At 51.5% G+C, this 22,561-nt stretch overlaps 1 protein-coding gene across 1 annotated transcript in view; it reads right to left on the reverse strand.

Moving 5' to 3' along the window:
• Positions 1 to 21,639, reverse strand: part of LOC308150399 (adenylate cyclase 9) — a gene marked incomplete at both ends in the record, with an annotated part of 35,224 nt that extends 13,585 nt beyond the window's left edge. The window contains one exon of the mRNA XM_080523238.1: positions 19,827 to 21,639. Within this exon, the coding sequence (XP_080379364.1) occupies positions 19,827 to 21,639 (1,813 nt within the window). The remainder of the gene's footprint in view (positions 1 to 19,826) is intronic.
• Positions 21,640 to 22,561: the final 922 nt, after the last annotated feature.

A 22,561-nucleotide genomic window follows, 5' to 3' on the forward strand; every position in this document is an offset into this window, starting at 1 on the left:
ACCGACACTGTTATATGAGGAGCCACTTAACATGGCAAAGACCTGACAGACATGTAGCGCCATGCTCCTATCGACCGGGGGGGGGGGGGGGTTAGTTGGATTGTGCTGTAAGTTGTGGGGACTTTGTCTGTCTCCGTCTCATTCTGTCTCTCTCTGTCTCTTGTCAGTCTCTCTCTCTGGGTAATATAAGGGTGTTGGTGATGAGAGAATCCTAATAAAAATCAGCTTTTATTACTTCCCAGAGTACACAAGAGTAAAATTCTTTGGTTTTGGTTTCTCAACATTGGCATTGCAGGATCAAGATCCAAAATCACGATAATAAAGTCAGTAAAATAAGTAATTAAGTAATTAAGTGATGGTAGTAGCCAGTCGTACTACAGTGGCTTCAATAGTGCAAAATGCTCTGCATAGTAAAATAAGATGAGGCTCATCTCTGTAGCTCTATGTACAGAGTGGTTCATTTATCTGTTGATAGGTACAGTAGATGACCTTTTCCCTCTGAGAGCTCCACCACATTAACTCTCTCTCCAACAAGGGGGGCTCAGCGCCCCCATGAGAGTAGCACTTAAGTTCACACAAACAACAACCCTCGCCTCTTCCCTCCTCCCTCTCCCCCGCCCTTCCTCTCCCCTCATCTCATCTGTGACACTTATGGGACAATGGTGGTCCCTGACCCCAGCGTCCCCCCTCGTCCTCCCCCCCACCCTCCCCCGTCCCCTGTCCACACTATTGAGAGGGGCCAGTGTGGAGAGCTTCTCCATGTCCACCCAGCAGCCACACACACACGCACATACACACACACAAAGAGACAACCACTGCCGCGCTACATGTCGTGACTGGAACACAGGGCGCACTCACACTCAACTGGCACAATCAATCACCAGAGAAAATGAGAGCAAGCTCAGACAAGAACCCTCCCGAACAAAAGGCCTGGACACCACAGACACCACCTACGCTCAGATCACTTCTCTGAGCGTAGGTGGTGTCTGTGGCAAATAACGACGGAACAAGTTTCTAACCCTCTAGCCAGAGAGACACAGAATAAGAGACGGGGGAAAAACACGCTGTCCGTTTCTGCCAGACGTATTAAGGAACGAAAAGGAAAAAGCTTTCATCGAGCCGCTCGCCTTGAGGGACGCTAAACGAGCTTCGGGCGGCCATAACAAAGCGGCGCCACTTTTCATTGAACTTCCCTTTTCCCTTCTAAGAGGGGGAGGAATAGGACACAGTCGGAAGGTGAAGTCGATTTTTTTTCGCCGAAAAGCAAAGAGCCGGAGGAGGGACATGGCGCGGGGCGGGGTTGGCAGAGCCGTGCCACAGAGACCCCCACGCTGCGGCCCTGATCATCTGATCGTGGCTGTGTTCCCAGGCAGAGACAGGTACCGCGGGGGGGGCAGGGGGAGCAGGTGGCAGGACGTGCTGCCCACATGCCCGCCTTGCCAGCCCTCCTTCAGGAAGCTCTCTGCAGTGTGCCAGCACTTAACAAGCACCAACCACTCCCACACCCTGCCACAACCACCTACCCTACCCCCTCCCCCCTTCCCTCCAGGAAGCACATCCTGCCTCTGTGTGTGTGTGTGTGTGGGGGGGGGGGGGCGGGGACAGGAGGCGACCTGTCTGCATGACTTCCCCACTCCAGCAGGACGAGAGGAGAGGAGTGAGGTGAGACAGGAGGTTTGGTATAGTTCAGGCTAAAGAGTGGAAAGAGGGAGTGTGTGTGTGTGTGTGTCTCTGTGTGTGTCTCTGTGTGTGTGTGTGTGTGCGCGCGTGTGTTAGTGTGCGCGTGCAAGTGAGTGAGTGAGCAAGAGAGAGAATAACTATCAGGGCTGATAGACAGGGGGAGCATAATAATATTGTCCATGCCGTATAGGCTATGAATGCTCTCATTCTGTCAAGAAATGTGAGACAGGGTTTTTTTCTTCAGGACATCACCCAGGGGATTAAACAGTCCCGTTTATGGCAGTTAGTGTCAAGTGGGGTGAGCTAACAAGAGTATGTCTGCGTGTGTGTGGGTGTGGGTGTGGGTGTGGGTGTGGGTGTGTGTGTGCGCGTGCGTGTGCGTGTGTCTGTGTGTTGTGACCCAGAGGCGATGACTTTCCCTGTAAATGCTGCTGAATCATTTCTGCTGAGCTGCTGCAGTTTGAGTCATTCCCAATGTATTTCTAGTCTGGCGGAGAAAGAAAGACTCCGAACGTCTCAAGTCAGGACAGACGGAACAAGCAGCAACCTTCCTCCAGCATCTCCCCACTGTGAAAGAATGTCAAATTATAGAACACGCTTTGAAGCCGGAAAACAGCGTGGGCACAGTGTTTGCTAACACTAAACCTTTGAATAATACATGGGACTAGGCACATACTTTGCTCCATTTACTATACGTTTGTGTGTGTGTGTGTGTGTGTGTGTGTGTGTGTACTAGTGTGAGTGAGTCTTATTGTAGGGAAAACTAGGAGTATATGCGCCTGTATAGCTGGTACATTAGATATCAACACTAGTGTGCATATATAATGTGTATGAAACAGAGTAACAAGAGAATTGTTAAACATCGAATTTTCAAGTGGGGCCTGTTTCTTCTCTATCTATTGCTGCGTAACTCCCTCCACCTCCCCCCCCTCCCCCCCCCACCCCCCCCTCTCTCTGTGTGTGTACTAGTTCTAAACTTTCTATCCCTTTCTCTGTGTCCAATTCGATCTCTCTGCCCCTCCCTCCCTATTGGCTGTCACGGCTCTTTGAGAGAGAGAAAGAGAGAGAGAGAGAGAGAGAGAGAGAGAGAGAGAGAGAGAGAGAGAACAATACCCTCAGTTGACATCATTCAAAAATCTTTAGCTCTCTTCTGCTTCCTCTATCTGTCCTACCTCTCGCTGTTTCCTCTGGGTCAATCGCTCACTTCCACCCCACCAGCCCCCTCTCCCCCTCCCCATTAACTCTCCCCATCCCTCTCTTCAACTATCTAGGACACACACAAAGGCTACACACGGGGTTTGCCGCGAAAGGGCTGAGCGTCAACATTTCTCCGTATATATTCTTGCGTGACTGTGACTTGCCCACCCTCTGCTGCAGTTAGGTTACTGACCTCTCTCCTCTTGGTTTATATAGGCTGCGGAATATGGATCAACATTGCTAGTCACTAACATGCCGCCGCTCTGCCATGCTCTCTTCACATGCACCTGACCAAGGATGCCTGCATATCATTGGCTTTGCTACGGCATCAAGGCTTATCACAAGTTACACAAACACAAAGACAGGCAACAGCAGACAGATCAGGTGCATTTGTGGTAATCTAGAAGGTTTTCTATAAAGGCAAGTCCAGTAAGCTACAGTTGATAACTAAGGTGAGTTTTCCCAGAGGTCTCTCTTTCCGCTCTTCTTCATTTGTGGCTTTCTGTACTGTACTGCTATGAGCAATCCAATATCATCTCTGGGGAAAGGCACGGCGGACATTTATTTATTTTTTCGCGCTCTGGCTCATAAAATGCTTAGGCTCGGGCATCATCTTAACGGGCCCAGCTCGGTTCGGGTTAAGGTTAGGGTTAGGGTTAGGGTTAGTAGAAACTCACCACCTGGGCCTTGTCAACCGATTGTTTTTTCAACCTCAGGAAAAAAAAGAAGATGCTGAGATGCTGCAGCTCTCCATTCCCAACTCTGGAGTCTGCGTCACAGAATCTGTCTGTTTTACAAGCCTCTTCACAAACACACGCAGTCGCTGTCAAACAACAGGCAGTAGGTTTCACAGAGATGCCCTCTCTCTTTTTCACTCTTTCAATCTCCCTCCCTCCCTCTCTCTCTGTTGCCATCCCTCCCAATCCCTCTTTCTTTCTCCTGCCCTCTCTCTCTCCTGCCCTCCCTCTCTCTCTCTCTCTCATCCCTCTCTCCCTTCATCCAGTAAATGTGCTGCATTGGAGTGGACAGAGCCGTATTTGGACACTGTATCGGAAGCAGTCTCTCTCTTCCTCGCTCTGTCACTCACTTTGGCCTCTCTCCATGGCCAGCTCAAACAACAATAGACACAGTTGACATCATGCCAAAATCTTTAACTCTCCCTCCTCTCAATAACCCATCCATCTTTCTCCTATGTCCACCGCTGCGTAACTTTCTCCAACTCTCCCCTCCCCCCACCCCCTCTCTTTCTCCCTGTGTCCTAATTCTAACTTTCTATTCCTTTCTCTGTGTCCAATTCGATCTCTCTGTCCCTCCCTCCCTATTGGCTGTCAAGGCTCTCTGAGAGAACAATACTGTCGGTTGACATCATACAAAAATCTTTAGCTCTCTCACTGCTTCCTCTCTCTGTCCTTCCTCGCTGTTTCCTCTGGGTCAATCGCTCTCTCTCTCTCTCTCTCTCTCTCTCTCTCTCTCTCTCTCTCTCTCTCTCTCTCTCTCTCTCTCTCTCTCTCTCTCTCTCTCTCTCTCTCTCTCTCTCTCTCTCTCTCTCTCTCTCTCTCTCTCTCTCTCTCTCTCTCTCTCTCTCTCTCTCTCTCTCTCTCTCTCTCTCTCTCTCTCTCTCTCTCTCTCTCTCCCTCTCCCTCTCCCTCTCCCTCTCCCTCTCCCTCTCCCTCTCCCTCTCCCTCTCCCTCTCCCTCTCCCTCTCTCTCTCTCTCTCTCTCTCTCTCTCTCTCTCTCTCTCTCTCTCTCTCTCTCTCTCTCTCTCTCTCCCATTAGCTCTCCCCATCTCTTTCTCTGTCTGCATCCTATTCCATCACAGTGAGAGCAGATGTCAATAAGTCTTGTGAGTGAGGGATGAATAACATCCAGTCTCCTAGCCTCCCAGGGCACACAGGCTAGGAGCCAAGACCCTCCTCTCCATCCTCTCACAAGCTCATCCGGAGGGCTAGCAAGCGACTAGGAGGCTGGAGCTCCATTTCCAAATGCATTCCTCCCAACCAGCCAAATCAAGTCATAAAGCAGAAACCTACCCAGCATTTTATATATAAGTGCATCTCATAACTAATTTATTCAAATGAGACGTATTCTTCTAGGAACGGTCTTGGATTAAGATGATGTGCCTCAGGGCAGCTCCCATTGGGGCAAACTCTGCCATCTTCCCCTTCATATTTCTGATGATTCTGATTTGGATGAGAAATCATCCGATGGGAGTTTGGAATACTGCATCCAGAGTTCCTGTGACATGCAAAGCATTTTCACACTGTTTGCACAAACTCTGATTGAATAACTGCAGTTCTCTAAACTGAAATTTGTTCAAATAAAAAATAAAAAAGAGTATTCAGAGTATTTTTTCTCTGCTCAGCAGTATTTGCTGAATCACAATTGGGGGCCCTTAAGTGTTCCATCGTCCTTCTTTCTGACCCCAGTACACCCCGATACACCCCATCAACACACTTCCGCCTTCCCTCCTCTATACTCAGATTGCTGGCAGGAGTCTATGCTTACTCAGCAGGTTATTGTTGTGGCTCTCCCTCCCTCTCTCCCTCCCTCCCTCCCTCCCTCCACCAGCATCTTCATGTGGGTTATTATTAAAATGAATCTACGGCTGCAAGGAGCAGCAACTCCCACAGGACTGTTAGAGACGCCTGATTAGCTAAAGTGGGAGTATAACAGGGATGCTAATACATAGCTATTATTCTACATCAGGAGGTGCAAGCGGTCATTGGCTGTGTGTGTGTGTGTGTGTGTGTGTGTGTGTGAAAATGTTTTCTCTCTCTGATTACTGTAAGCCTATCTTCCGCCCTGTATCCCCAGCTGAATCAAAGCCCCCCCAAAGCCCCCCCAACCCCCCATCTCTGACATGGCACAGTCAGCTCAGCTGTTGAGTTTTGTACGAGTAATGTTCTGGTTTCCATGGTACTGGCGACACACCTCAGAGTCAATTTACAGTAAACTGGCAAGAGGGACAGTTGATTCACACTTCCTGTCCTGAGTGAGAGGAGTTCCTGGTGATCCGTCCACAATTGCGTTATCGACCTAAAAGGCGGACAAGATTGGCCAATCCAATCCAACGATCGGGCAAAGACAAGCACACCGGAACAAATCTAACAACCATCAGATAAGATGGTTACATCAACAAACCCCCCCCCAAAAATAGAGTCTTGTCATTTTAAAAAAGAGAGTGGGGAGGGGGGAGACTGAACCAAGAGACAGTGGAGAGATAAAGATGAAAGAGAGAGAAAAGGGCTCGGTCTTTAAGAAGTAAAAAGAAGGAGAGGGGGAGACAGAGGAGGAGGAGGAGGAGAGAGAGAGAAACAAATTGACAGAAAGCGAAGACGAAGGTCCTGCCTGGCCTTTCAGTCAGCGATACATCAAACCCTCCATTGCACACACACACACACACACACACACACACACACACACACACACACACACCCATGCACACACACAGACACACTGTGGGAACCCCAGGGGCCATAAAGAATGAGGCATCAACAGCAGCAGTAGGCAGCTAGACGGGAACCAGAGAGAACTGGCCTTGATGGGAACAGAAGATGAGCGCCTGGGGCATGAGAGAGGGAAGAAGGAGGGGGGGGGGGGGGGGGGGGGGCAGACCAGCAAAAAAATAATAATCCTGCCTGCCTCACTACGATAGGCTGTGAAAGCACCCGTTCCGCAGTATTCAACACTTATTCGACACACTCGAATAATCACCTGAAAGGCATTCAAACGTACCCTTGATTCGAATCTACAACACAGATGGTGTGTATGATATGGAATAAACAGCCTGTAATTATGATGTGATGATAGCTGGCCGTGTGAGGTGTTTAAAAACGGGCGGGGCACGGGGAAGGATAACAGGTTATAAACCAGTCGACGTTCTCCCAAAAAAGAGAGTTGTTGGGACAAAAATCCTCTCCGGTTTCCTTTGAAGCGGCGAGAGTTGGAGGCCAAAACAACACAGACGCTCCCCACCCAACCATATTTCACAGCCTGTGCTCCGGGCGATGCTTATGTCAAGCGCTAATAAACACACACGCACACGCACACGCACACACACTCTCACTCTCACTCTCCAAGGAGAGGAATCTGTGCTGGCACTCCTGTGTCTTTCAGCAGCAGCAGGCTGGAGGGTGGACCGGCTCCCCGTCCTCTCTCATTCATAATTCACACAGCCATTTATCACACAAGCTCCCTACCGCGCACACTAACGAGCCACTCTAGAGCAGAGGCAGCCGTGTGTGCGCGCGCGCGCGTGTGTGTGTGTGTGTGTATGTGAGTGTGTGTGTGCATACATGTGTGTGGTGTGTGTGTGTGTGTGTGTGTGTGTGCGTGCGTGCATATGTGAGTACGTGTGTGCATACAAGTGTGTGGTGTGTGTGTGTGTGTGGGTGCGCGTGCGGACTTGTGAATTGCTCTATTGCTCAATGTCAGGTATTAGAGGCAGCGTGTCCGTGTGGAGGAGACAGTGTTTTCTATAGCCTTGATTATCAGTGACTCATGAGTGACTCCTAATACCATCATCATCTGTCACCTCAGAACAGAGTTCAGTTACAGTATATAACCCAGCGTGTCATTGGAGGTCTAATTAAAGCATTTGTTGGAGACAGAGAGTGTGTGTTTGTGTCTGCGGAGCACAGAACAAACTGTGTGTCTTCTTAGAGTCTGTTGTACGCAGACAAAAGAAAACCTTCAAACCGGCGCCTTTATCGCAGGATGAAAAGGCAAAACACAGTCAATGTCAATGCAGACTTACACATTCTCTACCGTCAGTTTGAAAAAGACCCTTACCCTGGACCCCCCCCGTAGCCTGTTGCCATGGTAATTACCCTCCCTGGGACCTCCAAGCTAGGATGGTTTATGTGTCCCTGTGGTGCTGCTCGGGGAAATGTTCCCCCATGCGTTCTGCTGAGGCTGGCACTGTCCCTCTGCCAGCTGGATCAACACACAGGCCATGTGAAAGAACCTCAAGGAGAGAGGGTGTCTGTCTCTGTCTCTGTCTCTGTCTCTGTCTCTCTCTCCTATGTCCGTAAATGTGATTTTCAACAATGTAATTTATGTCAATGTCGATGACATTTTTTACATTTTCCAGAATAAAAGTCTGAACATTTGCTCAGTTGCCGACTTGTTCCCGCTTTCGCCAGCTGCCATCACAAATGTTCCAATGTGTCTCTATCCTACTGTGGTATTTGGTACCTTGACCCTTATGTATCCTTGTAATAGAAGAAAAAGCTACATTTCAGTACACAATTAGGCATGTATGCATCTTTCCTAATCTAACAAATATCAACCTGCACACTGTCTTAAAGTGAACTTCACCTTTAAGACCCTTGTTTCAACTTCACCTTTAAGACCCTTGTTTGAACCGTGTCCTAGAAATGACAGTGAGTTGACGTTCCTGCTGAGAACATCACCAAGGGACGCTAAACCCTCTATGATCCCATCTCCTCTGCGACCACAGCCCTCTCCACCCCCTGATAGATGGACTAATTACAGCAGAGAGTAAATCTCTCTGGTGCCCACCACAACCCACCGCATGGCTGCCCTACATTCATCACGCCCTCCAGTTTAGAGGCCAATTAATGCAGCCGATAAAACCTAGAAATAGCCAGGGAATAATATATGTGCCATTCAGGCTGACGCTTTGAATCAAAAGACATTACAGTTCAGTGAGTGCATACACTCTCCCATCTCACTCCTTGGACACAACTCGATGGCTGGTGCATATGTGATTGTTTCGAATAAAGGAATAATAATTCATAAATCAGGGGGGTGCTTAGTGGCCCTCAGTGGCCCTTAGTGGCCCCCAGTGGCGCACTAAGACGTCAGCTATGTCATCGCAAGGTCCCTGGTTTGACTCCGGCCGTCGATATATCCTGCATGTAATCCCTCCTCTCTCTCACTCATCCTTCCTGTCAATCTCTACTGTCTCTATCCCATTAAAGCAGAAATGCCCTAAAAAGATATCTAAAAAATTATAATAATCATAAATCATAAAGCTGGTCACTTTCGTGACACTCCAACACAGCACAGAGTAAGGGGCTACGCCAGGAGAGAACAGAAAGAGAGGGATAAAAATAAAAATGGGATTAAAGACATAAAGCCCACATGGCAAGAGTTGTTGCAGTGGTCCTTGATGAGGAGAGAGCTGGCAGTGACCTCTGTAACCAGCAGCCAAAGCTGAACAGCTGGTTGCCCTCCCCCTCCCCCACCCCCTCCTCCTCCCCCACCCCAACTCTGCCCCCACCATCTCCCCACCAGTAACCCCCTCCCACCCAGTCCAGCTCATGGCCAGGATACTTGACCACTGCCCTTGTGGGCTAACAGACCAGCCAAAACTTGACACGCACACGCGCGCACGCACGCACGCACACACGCACGCACACGTGCACGCACACACACGCGCACACACATGCGCACACACACACATACACGCACGTGCGCACACGCGCACACATGCTGCTAATCATCACCCGTTTCAAAATAGCCGCCCATCTCCCACTTAGTACCCATCCTTGTGCGTTACCCCAGCAGACCTCTGGCAGGGCGCTGCACTGAGCTAACCCTGGGAGACAGCCGTGGCCACAGATAGAAACGTCGGCGGTGGGATGTGAAGGGCCCCTGTGTTACTTTAACCGACAGCGGTGTTTTCTGATTTCTGTCTCTCTCCGTCACCCTCCCCCAGGGCTGAACTGTGTCAGTCAGATTGTTAGGGAGGCAGGACGCCCAGACACAGAGATGTCCCTTGGAGCGCTGTTGATGTCTGCTCGGCTCTCTGACTGAGCTGAACTCAATGTCTTACCCCCTGCTTGTCCCGCGGTTCTCTCTAGGGTGTGTGAGACACTGTGTGTGTGTCACTGTGTGTGTTACTGTGTGTGCGTGTGTGTGTGTGTGTGTGTGTGTGTGTGGTGTGTGTGCGTCATTGTGTGTGTGTGTGGTGTGTGTGCGTCACTGTGTGTGTGTGTGTGTGTGTCTGTGTGTGTGTGTGTGTGGTGTGTGTGCGTCATTGTGTGTGTGTGTGGGTGTGTGTGTGTGTGTGTGTGCGTCAATGTGTGTGTCACTGTGTGTGTGTGTGTGTCTGTGTGTGTGTCACTGTGTGTGTGTGTGTGTGTGTGTGTCACTGTGTGTGTGTGTGTGTGTGTGTGCGTCAATGTGTGTGTCACTGTGTGTGTGTGTGTGTGTGAGACACTGTGTGTGTGTGTGTGTCTGTGTGTGTGTCACTGTGTGTGTCACTGTGTGTGTGTGTGTGTGTGTGTCACTGTGTGTGTGTGTGTGGGGGGGGAGGGGGGTCTTGCTGAGCAGCAATACTGCTTTTGAACAGGGTCGCCGGATATTGCTGAGCAACTGCACTGGAGGCAGTGACACAGAACAACTGATTAGCTTCACTTAAAACACTGGGCTGGGCTGGCGCAGTAAAAACACAACTTGGCCTAATTACCGTATTGTTATTCTGCAGTAACCTTCGACGTTATGGAGCCAGATTCATGCTGCGTGACATGAGGTGATTTTAGCTCGTTTCAGTCAGTCAAGCCTGGCTGAAGGCGCTATATTGTGTTGTGTTGCATCTCCGGGTGACTGCAGTACAATACAGAAGAGAAGGGGGGGCATGTCGACATGTAGTCATGTCCCGTCCCGTCCCCCCCAGTCTCTGTAGTCATGCCCCCCCCCCCCCCCCCCCCCCAGTCTCTGTGTAGTCATGTCCCCCCCCACCAGTCTCTGTGTAGTCATGTCCCCCCCCCAGTCTCTGTGTAGTCATGTCCCCCCCAGTCTCTGTGTAGTCATGTCCCCCCCCCAGTCTCTATGTAGTCATGTCCCCCCCCCAGTCTCTGTGTCGTCATGTCCCCCCCCCCCAGTCTCTGTGTAGTCATGTCCCCCCCCAGTCTCTGTGTAGTCATGTCCCCCCCCCCAGTCTCTGTGTAGTCATGTCCCCCCCCCAGTCTCTATGTAGTCATGTCCCCCCCCCCCAGTCTCTGTGTAGTCATGTCCCCCCCCCCAGTCTCTGTGTAGTCATGTCCCCCCCCCAGTCTCTATGTAGTCATGTCCCCCCCCCCAGTCTCTGTGTAGTCATGTCCCCCCCCCAGTCTCTGTGTAGTCATGTCCCCCCCCCCAGTCTCTGTGTAGTCATGTCCCCCCCCCAGTCTCTGTGTAGTCATGTCCCCCCCCCAGTCTCTGTGTAGTCATGTCCCCCCCCAGTCTCTGTGTAGTCATGTCCCCCCCCCAGTCTCTGTGTAGTCATGTCCCCCCCCAGTCTCTGTGTAGTCATGTCCCCCCCCAGTCTCTGTGTAGTCATGTCCCCCCCCCAGTCTCTGTGTAGTCATGTCCCCACCCCCAGTCTCTGTGTAGTCATGTCCCCCCCCCAGTCTCTGTGTAGTCATGTCCCCCCCCCAGTCTCTGTGTAGTCATGTCCCCCTCCAGTCTCTGTGTAGTCATGTCCCCCCCCCAGTCTCTGTGTAGTCATGTCCCCCCCCCAGTCTCTGTGTAGTCATGTCCCCCCCCAGTCTCTGTGTAGTCATGTCCCCCCCCAGTCTCTGTGTAGTCATGTCCCCACCCCAGTCTCTGTGTAGTCATGTCCCCCCCCAGTCTCTATGTAGTCATGTCCCCCCCCCAGTCTCTGTGTAGTCATGTCCCCCCCCAGTCTCTGTGTAGTCATGTCCCCCCCCAGTCTCTGTGTAGTCATGTCCCCCCCCAGTCTCTGTGTAGTCATGTCCCCCCCCCCCAGTCTCTGTGTAGTCATGTCCCCCCCCAGTCTCTGTGTAGTCATGTCCCCCCCCAGTCTCTGTGTAGTCATGTCCCCCCCCCAGTCTCTGTGTAGTCATGTCCCCCCCCCAGTCTCTGTGTAGTCATGTCCCCCCCCCAGTCTCTGTGTAGTCATGTCCCCCCCCCAGTCTCTATGTAGTCATGTCCCCCCCCCAGTCTCTGTGTAGTCATGTCCCCCCCCAGTCTCTGTGTAGTCATGTCCCCCCCCCAGTCTCTGTGTAGTCATGTCCCCCCCCCAGTCTCTGTGTAGTCATGTCCCCCCCCAGTCTCTATGTAGTCATGTCCCCCCCCCGCAGTCTCTGTGTAGTCATGTCCCCCCCCAGTCTCTGTGTAGTCATGTCCCCCCCCCCCCCAGTCTCTGTGTAGTCATGTCCCCCCCCAGTCTCTGTGTAGTCATGTCCCCCCCCCCAGTCTCTCTGTAGTCATGCCCCCCCCCCCCAGTCTCTGTGTAGTCATGTCCCCCCCCCAGTCTCTGTGTAGTCATGTCCCCCCCCCCAGTCTCTATGTAGTCATGTCCCCCCCCAGTCTCTGTGTAGTCATGTCCCCCGCCCCAGTCTCTATGTAGTCATGTCCCCCCCCCCAGTCTCTGTGTAGTCATGTCCCCCCCCCAGTCTCTGTGTAGTCATGTCCCCCCCCCCAGTCTCTGTGTAGTCATGTCCCCCCCCCAGTCTCTGTGTAGTCATGTCCCCCCCCAGTCTCTGTGTAGTCATGTCCCCCCCCAGTCTCTGTGTAGTCATGTCCCCCCCCAGTCTCTGTGTAGTCATGTCCCCCCCCAGTCTCTGTGTAGTCATGTCCCCCCCCCAGTCTCTCTGTAGTCATGTCCCCCCCCCAGTCTCTGTGTAGTCATGTCCCCCCCCCCCAGTCTCTGTGTAGTCATGTCCCCCCCCACCCAGTCTCTGTGTAGTCATGTCCCCCCCCCACCCAGTCTCTGTGTAGTCATGTCCCCCCCCCAGTCTCTGTGTAGTCATGTCCCCCCCCCCAGTCTCTGTAGTCATGTCCCCCCCCAGTCTCTGTGTAGTCATGTCCCCCCCCAGTCTCTGTGTAGTCATGTCCCCCCCCCAGTCTCTGTGTAGTCATGTCCCCCCCCAGTCTCTGTGTAGTCATGTCCCCCCCCCCAGTCTCTGTGTAGTCATGTCCCCCCCCCCAGTCTCTGTGTAGTCATGTCCCCCCCCAGTCTCTGTGTAGTCATGTCCCCCCCCCCAGTCTCTGTGTAGTCATGTCCCCCCCCAGTCTCTGTGTAGTCATGTCCCCCCCCCAGTCTCTGTGTAGTCATGTCCCCCGCACCCCAGTCTCTGTGTAGTCATGTCCCCCCCCCCAGTCTCTGTGTAGTCATGTCCCCCCCCAGTCTCTGTGTAGTCATGTCCCCCCCCAGTCTCTCTGTAGTCATGTCCCCCCCCAGTCTCTGTGTAGTCATGTCCCCCCCCCCAGTCTCTGTGTAGTCATGTCCCCCCCCAGTCTCTATGTAGTCATGTCCCCCCCCCAGTCTCTCTGTAGTCATGTCCCCCCCCCCAGTCTCTGTGTAGTCATGTCCCCCCCCCAGTCTCTGTGTAGTCATGTCCCCCCCCCCAGTCTCTGTGTCGTCATGTCCCCCCCCACCAGTCTCTATGTAGTCATGTCCCCCCACCAGTCTCTATGTAGTCATGTCCCCCGCACCCCAGTCTCTGTGTAGTCATGTCCCCCCACCAGTCTTTGTGTAGTCATGTCCCCCCCCCAGTCTCTGTGTAGTCATGTCCCGTCCCCCCCAGTCTCTGTGTAGTCATGTCCCCCCCCAGTCTCTGTGTAGTCATGCCCCCCCCCCCAGTCTCTGTGTAGTCATGTCCCCCCCCCAGTCTCTATGTAGTCATGTCCCCCCCCAGTCTCTGTGTAGTCATGTCCCCCCCCCAGTCTCTGTGTAGTCATGTCCCCCCCCCAGTCTCTGTGTAGTCATGTCCCCCCCCCAGTCTCTGTGTAGTCATGTCCCCCCGCCCAGTCTCTGTGTAGTCATGTCCCCCGCCCCCAGTCTCTGTGTAGTCATGTCCCCCCCCAGTCTCTGTGTAGTCATGTCCCCCCCCCAGTCTCTGTGTAGTCATGTCCCCCCCCAGTCTCTGTGTAGTCATGTCCCCCCCCAGTCTCTGTGTAGTCATGTCCCCCCCCAGTCTCTATGTAGTCATGTCCCCCGCACCCCAGTCTCTGTGTAGTCATGTCCCCCCCCAGTCTCTATGTAGTCATGTCCCCCCCCAGTCTCTGTGTAGTCATGTCCCCCCCCCAGTCTCTGTGTAGTCATGTCCCCCCCCCCCAGTCTCTGTGTAGTCATGTCCCCCCCCAGTCTCTGTGTAGTCATGTCCCCCCCCAGTCTCTGTGTAGTCATGTCCCCCCCCCCAGTCTCTGTGTAGTCATGTCCCCCCCCAGTCTCTGTGTAGTCATGTCCCCCCCCCCCAGTCTCTGTGTCGTCATGTCCCCCCCCCCCAGTCTCTGTGTAGTCATGTCCCCCCCCAGTCTCTGTGTAGTCATGCCCCCCCCCAGTCTCTGTGTAGTCATGCCCCCCCCCAGTCTCTGTGTAGTCATGTCCCCCCCCAGTCTCTGTGTGGTCATGTCCCCCCCCCAGTCTCTGTGTAGTCATGTCCCCCCCCAGTCTCTCTGTAGTCATGTCCCCCCCCAGTCTCTGTGTGGTCATGTCCCCCCCCCAGTCTCTATGTAGTCATGTCCCCCCCCAGTCTCTGTGTAGTCATGTCCCCCCCCCAGTCTCTGTGGTCATGTCCCCCCCCCCAGTCTCTCTGTAGTCATGTGCCCCCCCCAGTCTCTGTGTAGTCATGCCCCCCCCCCCTCCCCTTGCGTAGATTAAAGTGCCGCCGCGCCCACTCCCAGTATGCCATGTAATGGTGATCCCCAGGATCTATTTACCCTTCGTCTTATAAACCATCAGGGCAGCTGCCACCGCAGCTTACCCACACTGTCTCCCCATGTCTGTCTCCCTGCTCGACCACACAAGTGTGTGTGTGTGTGTGTGTGTGTGTACATACAGATTTGATATGACCTCCCAGGCCTGGTCATAAATTACCTCCAGGCTTATTGGGGGCTTTGGCTGAGGTGTTACAGAGGGATATAGAGTATACTATGATACCCTGACCTTGTCCCTTTCAACACAACCATCCACGGGGAAGTAAGATGTACTCTAAACATACATGCACAGGGAAAGCAAAGCATCGGAAAACAAATGCACGCAGACAGACAGACAGACACAAAGACAGACAGGAAAGCAGACAGACAGACACAAAGACAGACACAAAGACAGACACAAAGACAGACGGGCAGGAAAGCAGACAGACAGATACACACACAGGCAGGCAGGCAGACAGACAGAGAGACAGACAGACAGACAGAGACAGACAGACAGACAGACAGAGAGACAGACAGACAGACTAGGGTGTTAAACACTGTCTGTCTGTGGTCTCCCCAGCAGCCTGGTGAGCTCCAGTTACCCAGCCCCCCTGGCCAGAGCCAGTTACCCAGCCACCCTGGTTACCCAGCCCCCCTGGCCAGAGCCTGGCTGTGGTTGACCCTGCTACTACTGCCCCAGAGGACTGACATGCCCCCACCTGCAGCGGGACACCTACAACACTGCTCTCCCCCCCATTATAGGCAATCAATATCATGTGTAATGATAGAATGAGCCATGTGACAATGAGCTGATGTGTTAGTGGCTGGGAGAATACCGGGGCTTGCCTGGGTAGGAAGATATAATGAGTGGGAATGACTAGACTAGCATTAATGACTAGCATTAATCACTTTAGCCCACCAGATTACCCATTCCTGCTTAATTAAAAATGTCCCTCGGGAGAGGTGGGGGGGGGGTGGGAGATCAGATACAACGCCCCCCCGCCCCCAGTAGGACTGTGCTCAGCAGTAAACTTGGTGAAGGTCATGTTCACATTTAACAGGAACCTGATGAACTGCCTCACCTTAGAATGTTACTTACGGTGAATTCAGCATGGGATGCATTCTGTTGTTTCTGAGGATGGGGGGGGCTATGCTGGGGAAGGGGACAATGTGGTCTCAAGGGCTTCAAATGACACATACAACTATCTTTAAAATAAGAATCACTTTCTTTAGAAAATGCCAGATAAATGTAACAAATGAAGGCTGGTAGAGGTACAAATTGGTAGATGGGCTCCTTGTTATGCATGGTATGGAACGAGGAATGATAGCATTCCTCAATCCATACCGTTCCCAATGTTTGCTACCATTCCTCAATCCATTCCATGCATTAATGAGCCTGTCTGCCTCCAACAGCCTGCCCTGGTAAGATATCCATCACTACCCTCTCTCCTATAATTTCAGAGTCAACAGAAAGATAGAGCCATGCTGACATTTCTCCTCCAACAGTGTAATCTTCCGCAGGTGCCATCACTCTGAATTAGCCACAAAGGCAGGACGCAGCCAGATACTTTCCAAGGAACAAGACAAAAATAGCTCCCATTTCCACCAAGATAGACACACTCCACAACAGGGGCCGCATACACACACACGCACACACGCACGCACAGGTGATCACATAGACAGAAGTAGGGGGGTTAGAAAGCAACATGGGGTGAAGACATTTAAAACCACTCTCAGTAGAGATTAAAGTCTGATCACCGATGGTACTCCTGCAGAAAGGCCTGCTTCCCTGTCATGTTCAGTTTAGCTGCTTGAGCCTATTTCTTAGTACTGAGCACTGACAAAATCCACATCTCGAATAAGTCCTTATGTGTAACACATTCATACTGTCAACCATTCCTATAAGGGGCATCCAAATGGATAGCAGATGATCAGTTAACAGCATTGTAAGTGTAGAACTAGAGTCAGCTGACCAACTCAGTCCTTTTCTTAACCATGGGGTTTTGTAAACACAGCTGACCTCCTCTCAGCACAAGGGCTTAGCAGGATGCACCTGAGACCATAGCTGACAACCCTCTGGCCACCCGCCAGCACCTAACCACCACAATAAACTGTTTATAATTAGGTTGGACGGGTGGCCTATATATAGCAGTGTCTAAATTCTCCAAATCCATGAAGAAGCAGTTGTGGACAAAAAAGTCTTGAATATAATCTTGGCTTTGGAAAATATGATGGAAGAAAAAAGTGCTTACTGGAGTGAAAACTAGATAAATTGAGGCGTCAAACTAACTCAAAAGAACATCAAGAACACGGAGAGGGCAGCAGCACAACGATTAGCGTCTGGGTCAAAGCGATTTACTCCCGGGCCGGGCAACCGAGAGGTTCGCCGCTGCCAGGATCCGCCTGCAAACTTCCCCCAGTGATTTACACAGCAAGAGAGACAGTAGGGTTTCTTTTCTTTTTTTAAAAGCAACGGAGCACAATTCTCTCTCCTGACAGGAACACTTTCCTGACAGCGACTCTCTCACTGGGCCAGCAAATCCACAAGGAGAGGATAAATCAAGGGAGGTGAACTGAATACATCATGGAGGGGAGGGGGGTGGCTCGGGGGGGGGGGGGGGGGGGGGGGTTGGAGTGGGAATAGCACATTTATCCTTAGGAGAGAAAACACGCAAGGACAGCAAGTGCTAAGGCGGGTGCTCAAGAGATGGGCCTTCAATCACTGCTTCGACAGTTAGACTAAGGGCACTTTCCCCCGGCTACCCTCGTTCCTTGACAGGGAAACCGCATGACACCTTGGCCATAATAATGAAAACGCCGCCACAGACAGTGGCAAGCCATTTGGTCGACAGCTGGCTGGAATCTAAACCCTTCCAGGGTTTGCCTTGTTACACAATGTTTCTGTGCCCTTATTGTAACATGCGTCACCGCGGCGATGAGAAAAATGAAAATACAATGACAGAGTCACAGACAAACAAACACTCCACGTCAAAGATGGTGTGAAACGGTTTAACAGTGTGCATCTGTGAGACAGAGAGAGGGAGGGCAAAAGACAGAGAGGAGAGAGAGAGAAAGAGAAAACGAAGGAGAGATGGGAGGCCGACTGAAATGAAATATCACACAGACGCTCTAGGACAGTCGCCTAGGGATCATTTAAAAGACACCATTTCCCTCCTATAAAGGGAGCAGAACGGGGTCAACCACTCATATGAGAAATGAAACCATCTTTGCGTTTCAGGGCTCTTTCATGGCTGTATGTGTGTTTGTATTTTAAACAGTCCCAGGAGGTCTGTCTGACAAAGAGTAGCAGAGGAGTCTGGTCATCATTTCCAGCTGATCGGCTACACCCTTCCCCCTCTGCCACACCAGCTTTGAAGCCATGACAGCACTGAGGTTTACCTAGATCCCACACGGCTCTGTCACTGCCAGCATCTACCTGCTAGCTGGAAAAACCCAATTTCCCCCCTTAGATATGGGACGCAGGTTCGGGAAGGTTTGACATGGAAATGATGCTCACTGCAGGAGTGTAAGCCTACTGATTCGGATTTGGATTCTTCTGGTGCACATTTATGAGACAACTTGTCACTTCACCGCACACCAACAAGGAGCTCACCCAACCAAAGCATTGTGTGTCTGTAATACCAGCTGAACAGCCAACCTGAGACAAAATAAAGGGGATTTGCATTTGGGCATTTGAGTGGCAGTCCTGCATTACCATTTAGCTTTTCAACGCCACACCACACAGACACCATACATTCATTAGTAACCTCATAGGAGCCAACGGACCCCCATGGGCATCCGAAGTGATATAAAGAGCTTACCTCGATCAATTCTCTTCATCGATATCACATTTTTTTCACAACTTTGCATGCTATACGATGCCACCATTTTTTTCCAGAGACGGTAAACACGGCCTAAGTCACATCCAGTTTTCTCCAACTGGAGAATGTGTCATGTCCGGTTTCAACGCCGAATTTCCATACCATTGGTCGGCCAACCCCAAAAAATCCCCCCCCCCCCAAAAAAATAAAAAAGAATCTGATACATGAGAAAGGTCAAAGGTCAAAGATGGTGCCAACATATCTCCAAATGGCCTAAACATATAGGTGTCCACCTAAACATACCTGTACTAAAACAGGTACAAAGTTGCATTTGCTCACATTACTAGCATCGACTTTGGCACAAGTACTAATAAGACCCTGGAGTACTGATTCCTAGATGATTTGGGCTTCGTTATCAGGTTTCCAAGGTGATATTCACTGTAAAAGCTGTTGTTTTTTTAGGCGGAGACTGAATTTGAGATGTTTTATAATGTTCTAGCTCTATTTGCTCTGACACAGTAACATAGATTTTGATTCTGATACTTCTACAGCCACCCCACAGGTGTTAGCTTTCATTTGATAACAATATCATTATGAAGGCCCTTGTGATTGTGGAGATATTCTATATTCACTGTGGGCATGTCATTTCGAGCAGAAAACCAGAAAAATGAGGTGGATAAGATGAGGCTAGGCTGATAATGGATTGGTTAGTCTTTTATGATGAAAAGAACCATTAAGCCCACGTTACGTTCCATCAGGGCTCTTTGCATAAATGAAATAGAAAGCGCGTTACTGTCTCTGGAGTCATGCTGTTTACAAGGGAGAGAGAAAGATACAGATGAAACTACCGGCTGGCAGATGTCCATTAGGGAAAAAAAGAGTTGCATTAAGTGGTGAGGCAAACCCCTGGGGTTCAGAATGAGGGTAAAATAACAGGTTACATTAAGGACTTCTGGGAGGCAGCATGACAATGGGGGAACAGAGGGTGGACAGAAAGAGGGGGTGGGGGTCTGTGGTTCAGTTATATAATACACCCCCAACAATTCAACCGTCTCAAGTATGACATACGATTCTGTAACCAGATGACAACCTTGACCAATGCCAGGTCTCTCCTGTCATGTCCCCCCACAAAAGATGACCCATCAACATTGATATACTGGCTGTTGTTAACCTCTTCCTTAAACCTGAGATGGGTGCAGTTCAGGACATAAACAAGACAGCATAAAACTGTCCGAGTGTTTATGAACGTACAAATACTGTAGGTATTACGGTAGAGCACCATAACAGTTACTGCAATCATTTTGTAGAACTGCTGTCGACCTTGCTGGATCAGAAAAACACCAGTAACACTCTGTGAGTGAGTGTGAACATTTGTCATAACACGTTTGTCGACTCTTATACAAACAAAGAATAACATTCTTATTCATTCTGTGCTTCTCACCATGATATCCTAATGTAAATAAATATAGCTAAATGAAGCCCACCTAACGTCACCTCCTCCAACCTCTTACATACCTTTCAGCTGGTCTGCCACCACACTCTGCCCGACCCGCTCCGTGACCCTCCCGTCCTCTCGCTGGTACCGGTCATCCAGGAAGTTGGCGGTGGCCTCAGATAGGTGTACCTTCCCAGCCACGCCCAGTTGCTCCATCAGGTTGGCCAGGTTGACATCGTTGGACCAGACGTCAAACTTAAACCTCTTCATCCCCAGGATGCCACACAGCACGGTGCCCGTGTGGACGCCCACTCGCATGTTGACCATCTCCCTCTTCTCCTGGCAGAACTGCTCGATGGCTTGGATCATGCCGAGACCCATCTCAACGCAGCAGTAGGCATGGTCGGGCCGAGGCTCGGGGCAACCGGCGACGCAGTAATAACAGTCTCCTAGAGTGCTGATCTTCTCACAGCACGTCAGTTCGCACAGCCGGTCGAACCGCCCAAACAGATCGTTGAGGAGCCCCACGAGGGCATGGGCAGACTTGTTGGCGGACATCTTGGTGAAGCCCACGATGTCTGCGAAGAGGATGCTGACGGGTTCCATGCGTTTCATGTTGAAGGGCCTGAATATGAGGTGGCCGCGGGGGAGCGAGGTCTTCTTGCGCTTGTTGTTCTTAGGGCTGGAAATGACGGCCGCGGCGCCGCTGCTGGAGTACCGCTTGGCGGAGCTCTCACCCCCCTCCTCATCCCCCTGCTTCATCAGCTCGTCGGCCACCCTCCGGGGCATGACCGAGTGGATCATCCTCTCCTTCAGGGCCTTCTCCACCTCCAGGTCCTTGCCGTGCATGATGGCCTGGCCCACCTTGAGGAAGGTGCTTCGGGAGCGCACCTCGGACATGATGAACAGGTGTATGCCGATGGCGTGGGCGCACAGGTGGAGCAGGGCCTTGGCCGGTGCCAGCCAGCTCAGGGTGTCCCAGTCTAAGCCCTCGCTCCACCCCTCCCCAGCCGCCTGGGTCAGGTGGAGCCAGCCCAGGGCCTCAAAGAGCACAGAGTAGAGCAGCCCCAGCAGCACAGAGGCATACAGCCGGACATGGAGGACGCTGTAGAGCAGCAGGAGCTCCTCAATGCACAGGGAGAAGGTCCCTACTGGGGACAGACAGGGAGCCCAGGAGCTTCCCCTCGGAGCCCTGTCATAGCTCAGGTTGTATCTGGGCCCCATGCCACTGAAGTCTTCCACATCCTCCTCTACCTCAGCAGGGAAGGTCTCCAGGTCTCTGAAGCCAGACGTCTGAATCTGGGGCGCCAAGGTGAGGGCGAAGGTCACCACGATGAGCAGCAGCGAGGCCTGGTTGTAGCACCGGGCATAGAGGCGGGTGAAGGTTAAGAGGAAGAGGAGGAGGCAGAAAAGGAGGAAGGAGGCAGTGGGCACCAGGAAGGCGGTCCGGTCACAGCGGGCGGGGTTGGCCCCAAAGTACACCCCCCAGAGGAGGCCTGCGGCGGCCAGGTAGAACAGCACGTAGCGGAACCGCCTCTGTGTCTGGGGAAAGCACCTCTCCCTGCACGCCTCCTCTAGGATGGGAGAGTCAAACTTGGGGTCCCAGAAATGCCCCGCGGACCTCTCAAACAGCTGAGGCATCTTCCTCTGGGTGCGTAGCCCCTTCACCACGGGCTTCCGCACCCCAGACTCTCCAGAGCTACAGCTGGAGGAGATGCTGTACTTGCAGTGTTTGGACCCCCCGATGAAGCCCCCCCCCCCTGAACCCAGCGCCCCTGCTCCATGCTTGTGTTTGACACTGCTGATCCTCACAGAGACGCCGCCCTCGCCACCGGAGTCACAGCTCACCTCTGTGTTGTGAGGGAGCAGCTGCTGATGTTGGGGAGATGCCATGTTGATTTTTAATATATTGGAGATTAGACTTTGCAGATAGAATTAATGTCAACCCTCAGGCAAGGTAGAAGTAAGGCAATGTATGTATCCACAATGTGATACTCTCAAGAATTACTGAAAAGGAGAAGGAAAAAAATGCATGGGGGGGTGGTCGGAGGAAGCAAGAAGTGAACAGAAAATACAAACAAAAAACGTCTCCAGGGAAAAGTTTGTTAAATTAGCAGGGAATTAATACTAGTAGACCGTTCCAGGATTTTGAGCAATTCATCACTGCCCCTCATGACGTCAATACTCGCATTCCTCTACCTTCCCGATTGTTGAGACGCACTTGAGTCGGCAAGGTTTACCCAGAGCCTGGTCTGCAGCAACCCCAGTCCTGACAACTGCTCACACTCTGTTTCACTCATTAGAAAAGATTTTTGGAACGAGTCACAATCTTACATAATATGGTCATATGGGTTGTAAAGTAGTGCTGCAATGAAAGTAGGCGAACGTTTAAAAGGCTCACTCCTGATCACATGGGTTTTAGATAAGCTGCCGACACAGCTCACCGAAGCCTTGGTCCAATTCAGCCGTGCTCTCTCGGCCATGTGTCATAATCCCTCTAAAAAATGACTGAGATATTATCCAATATTGTTCCGGATCACATTTGCATTTTTGTTCATATTGCCAAAACTATTGCATTATTTCTCTAGGCTCTATGCAGCCAAGTTAAATAGGCCAGTCAATGAGTAGGCAAAGTTATGACTGGTGAAGAAAGCGTTCCATTCAGCTCTGATCCATGAAGAAAGAATGCATCCAAACTTCACGCGTACGCTCTTTGTCTACACTGTGTGCACAACTTCACCCTGTCTTCCCAAAATAAATCTTCGCTGTCGTTGTTTTGGTATCGCTAAAAAAGCCGACAGTTAAGGAAGAAGCA

Source organism: Nansenia antarctica, assembly GCF_963989245.1.
Source record: "Nansenia antarctica genome assembly, chromosome: 2".
Classification (NCBI taxonomy): domain Eukaryota; kingdom Metazoa; phylum Chordata; class Actinopteri; order Argentiniformes; family Microstomatidae; genus Nansenia; species Nansenia antarctica.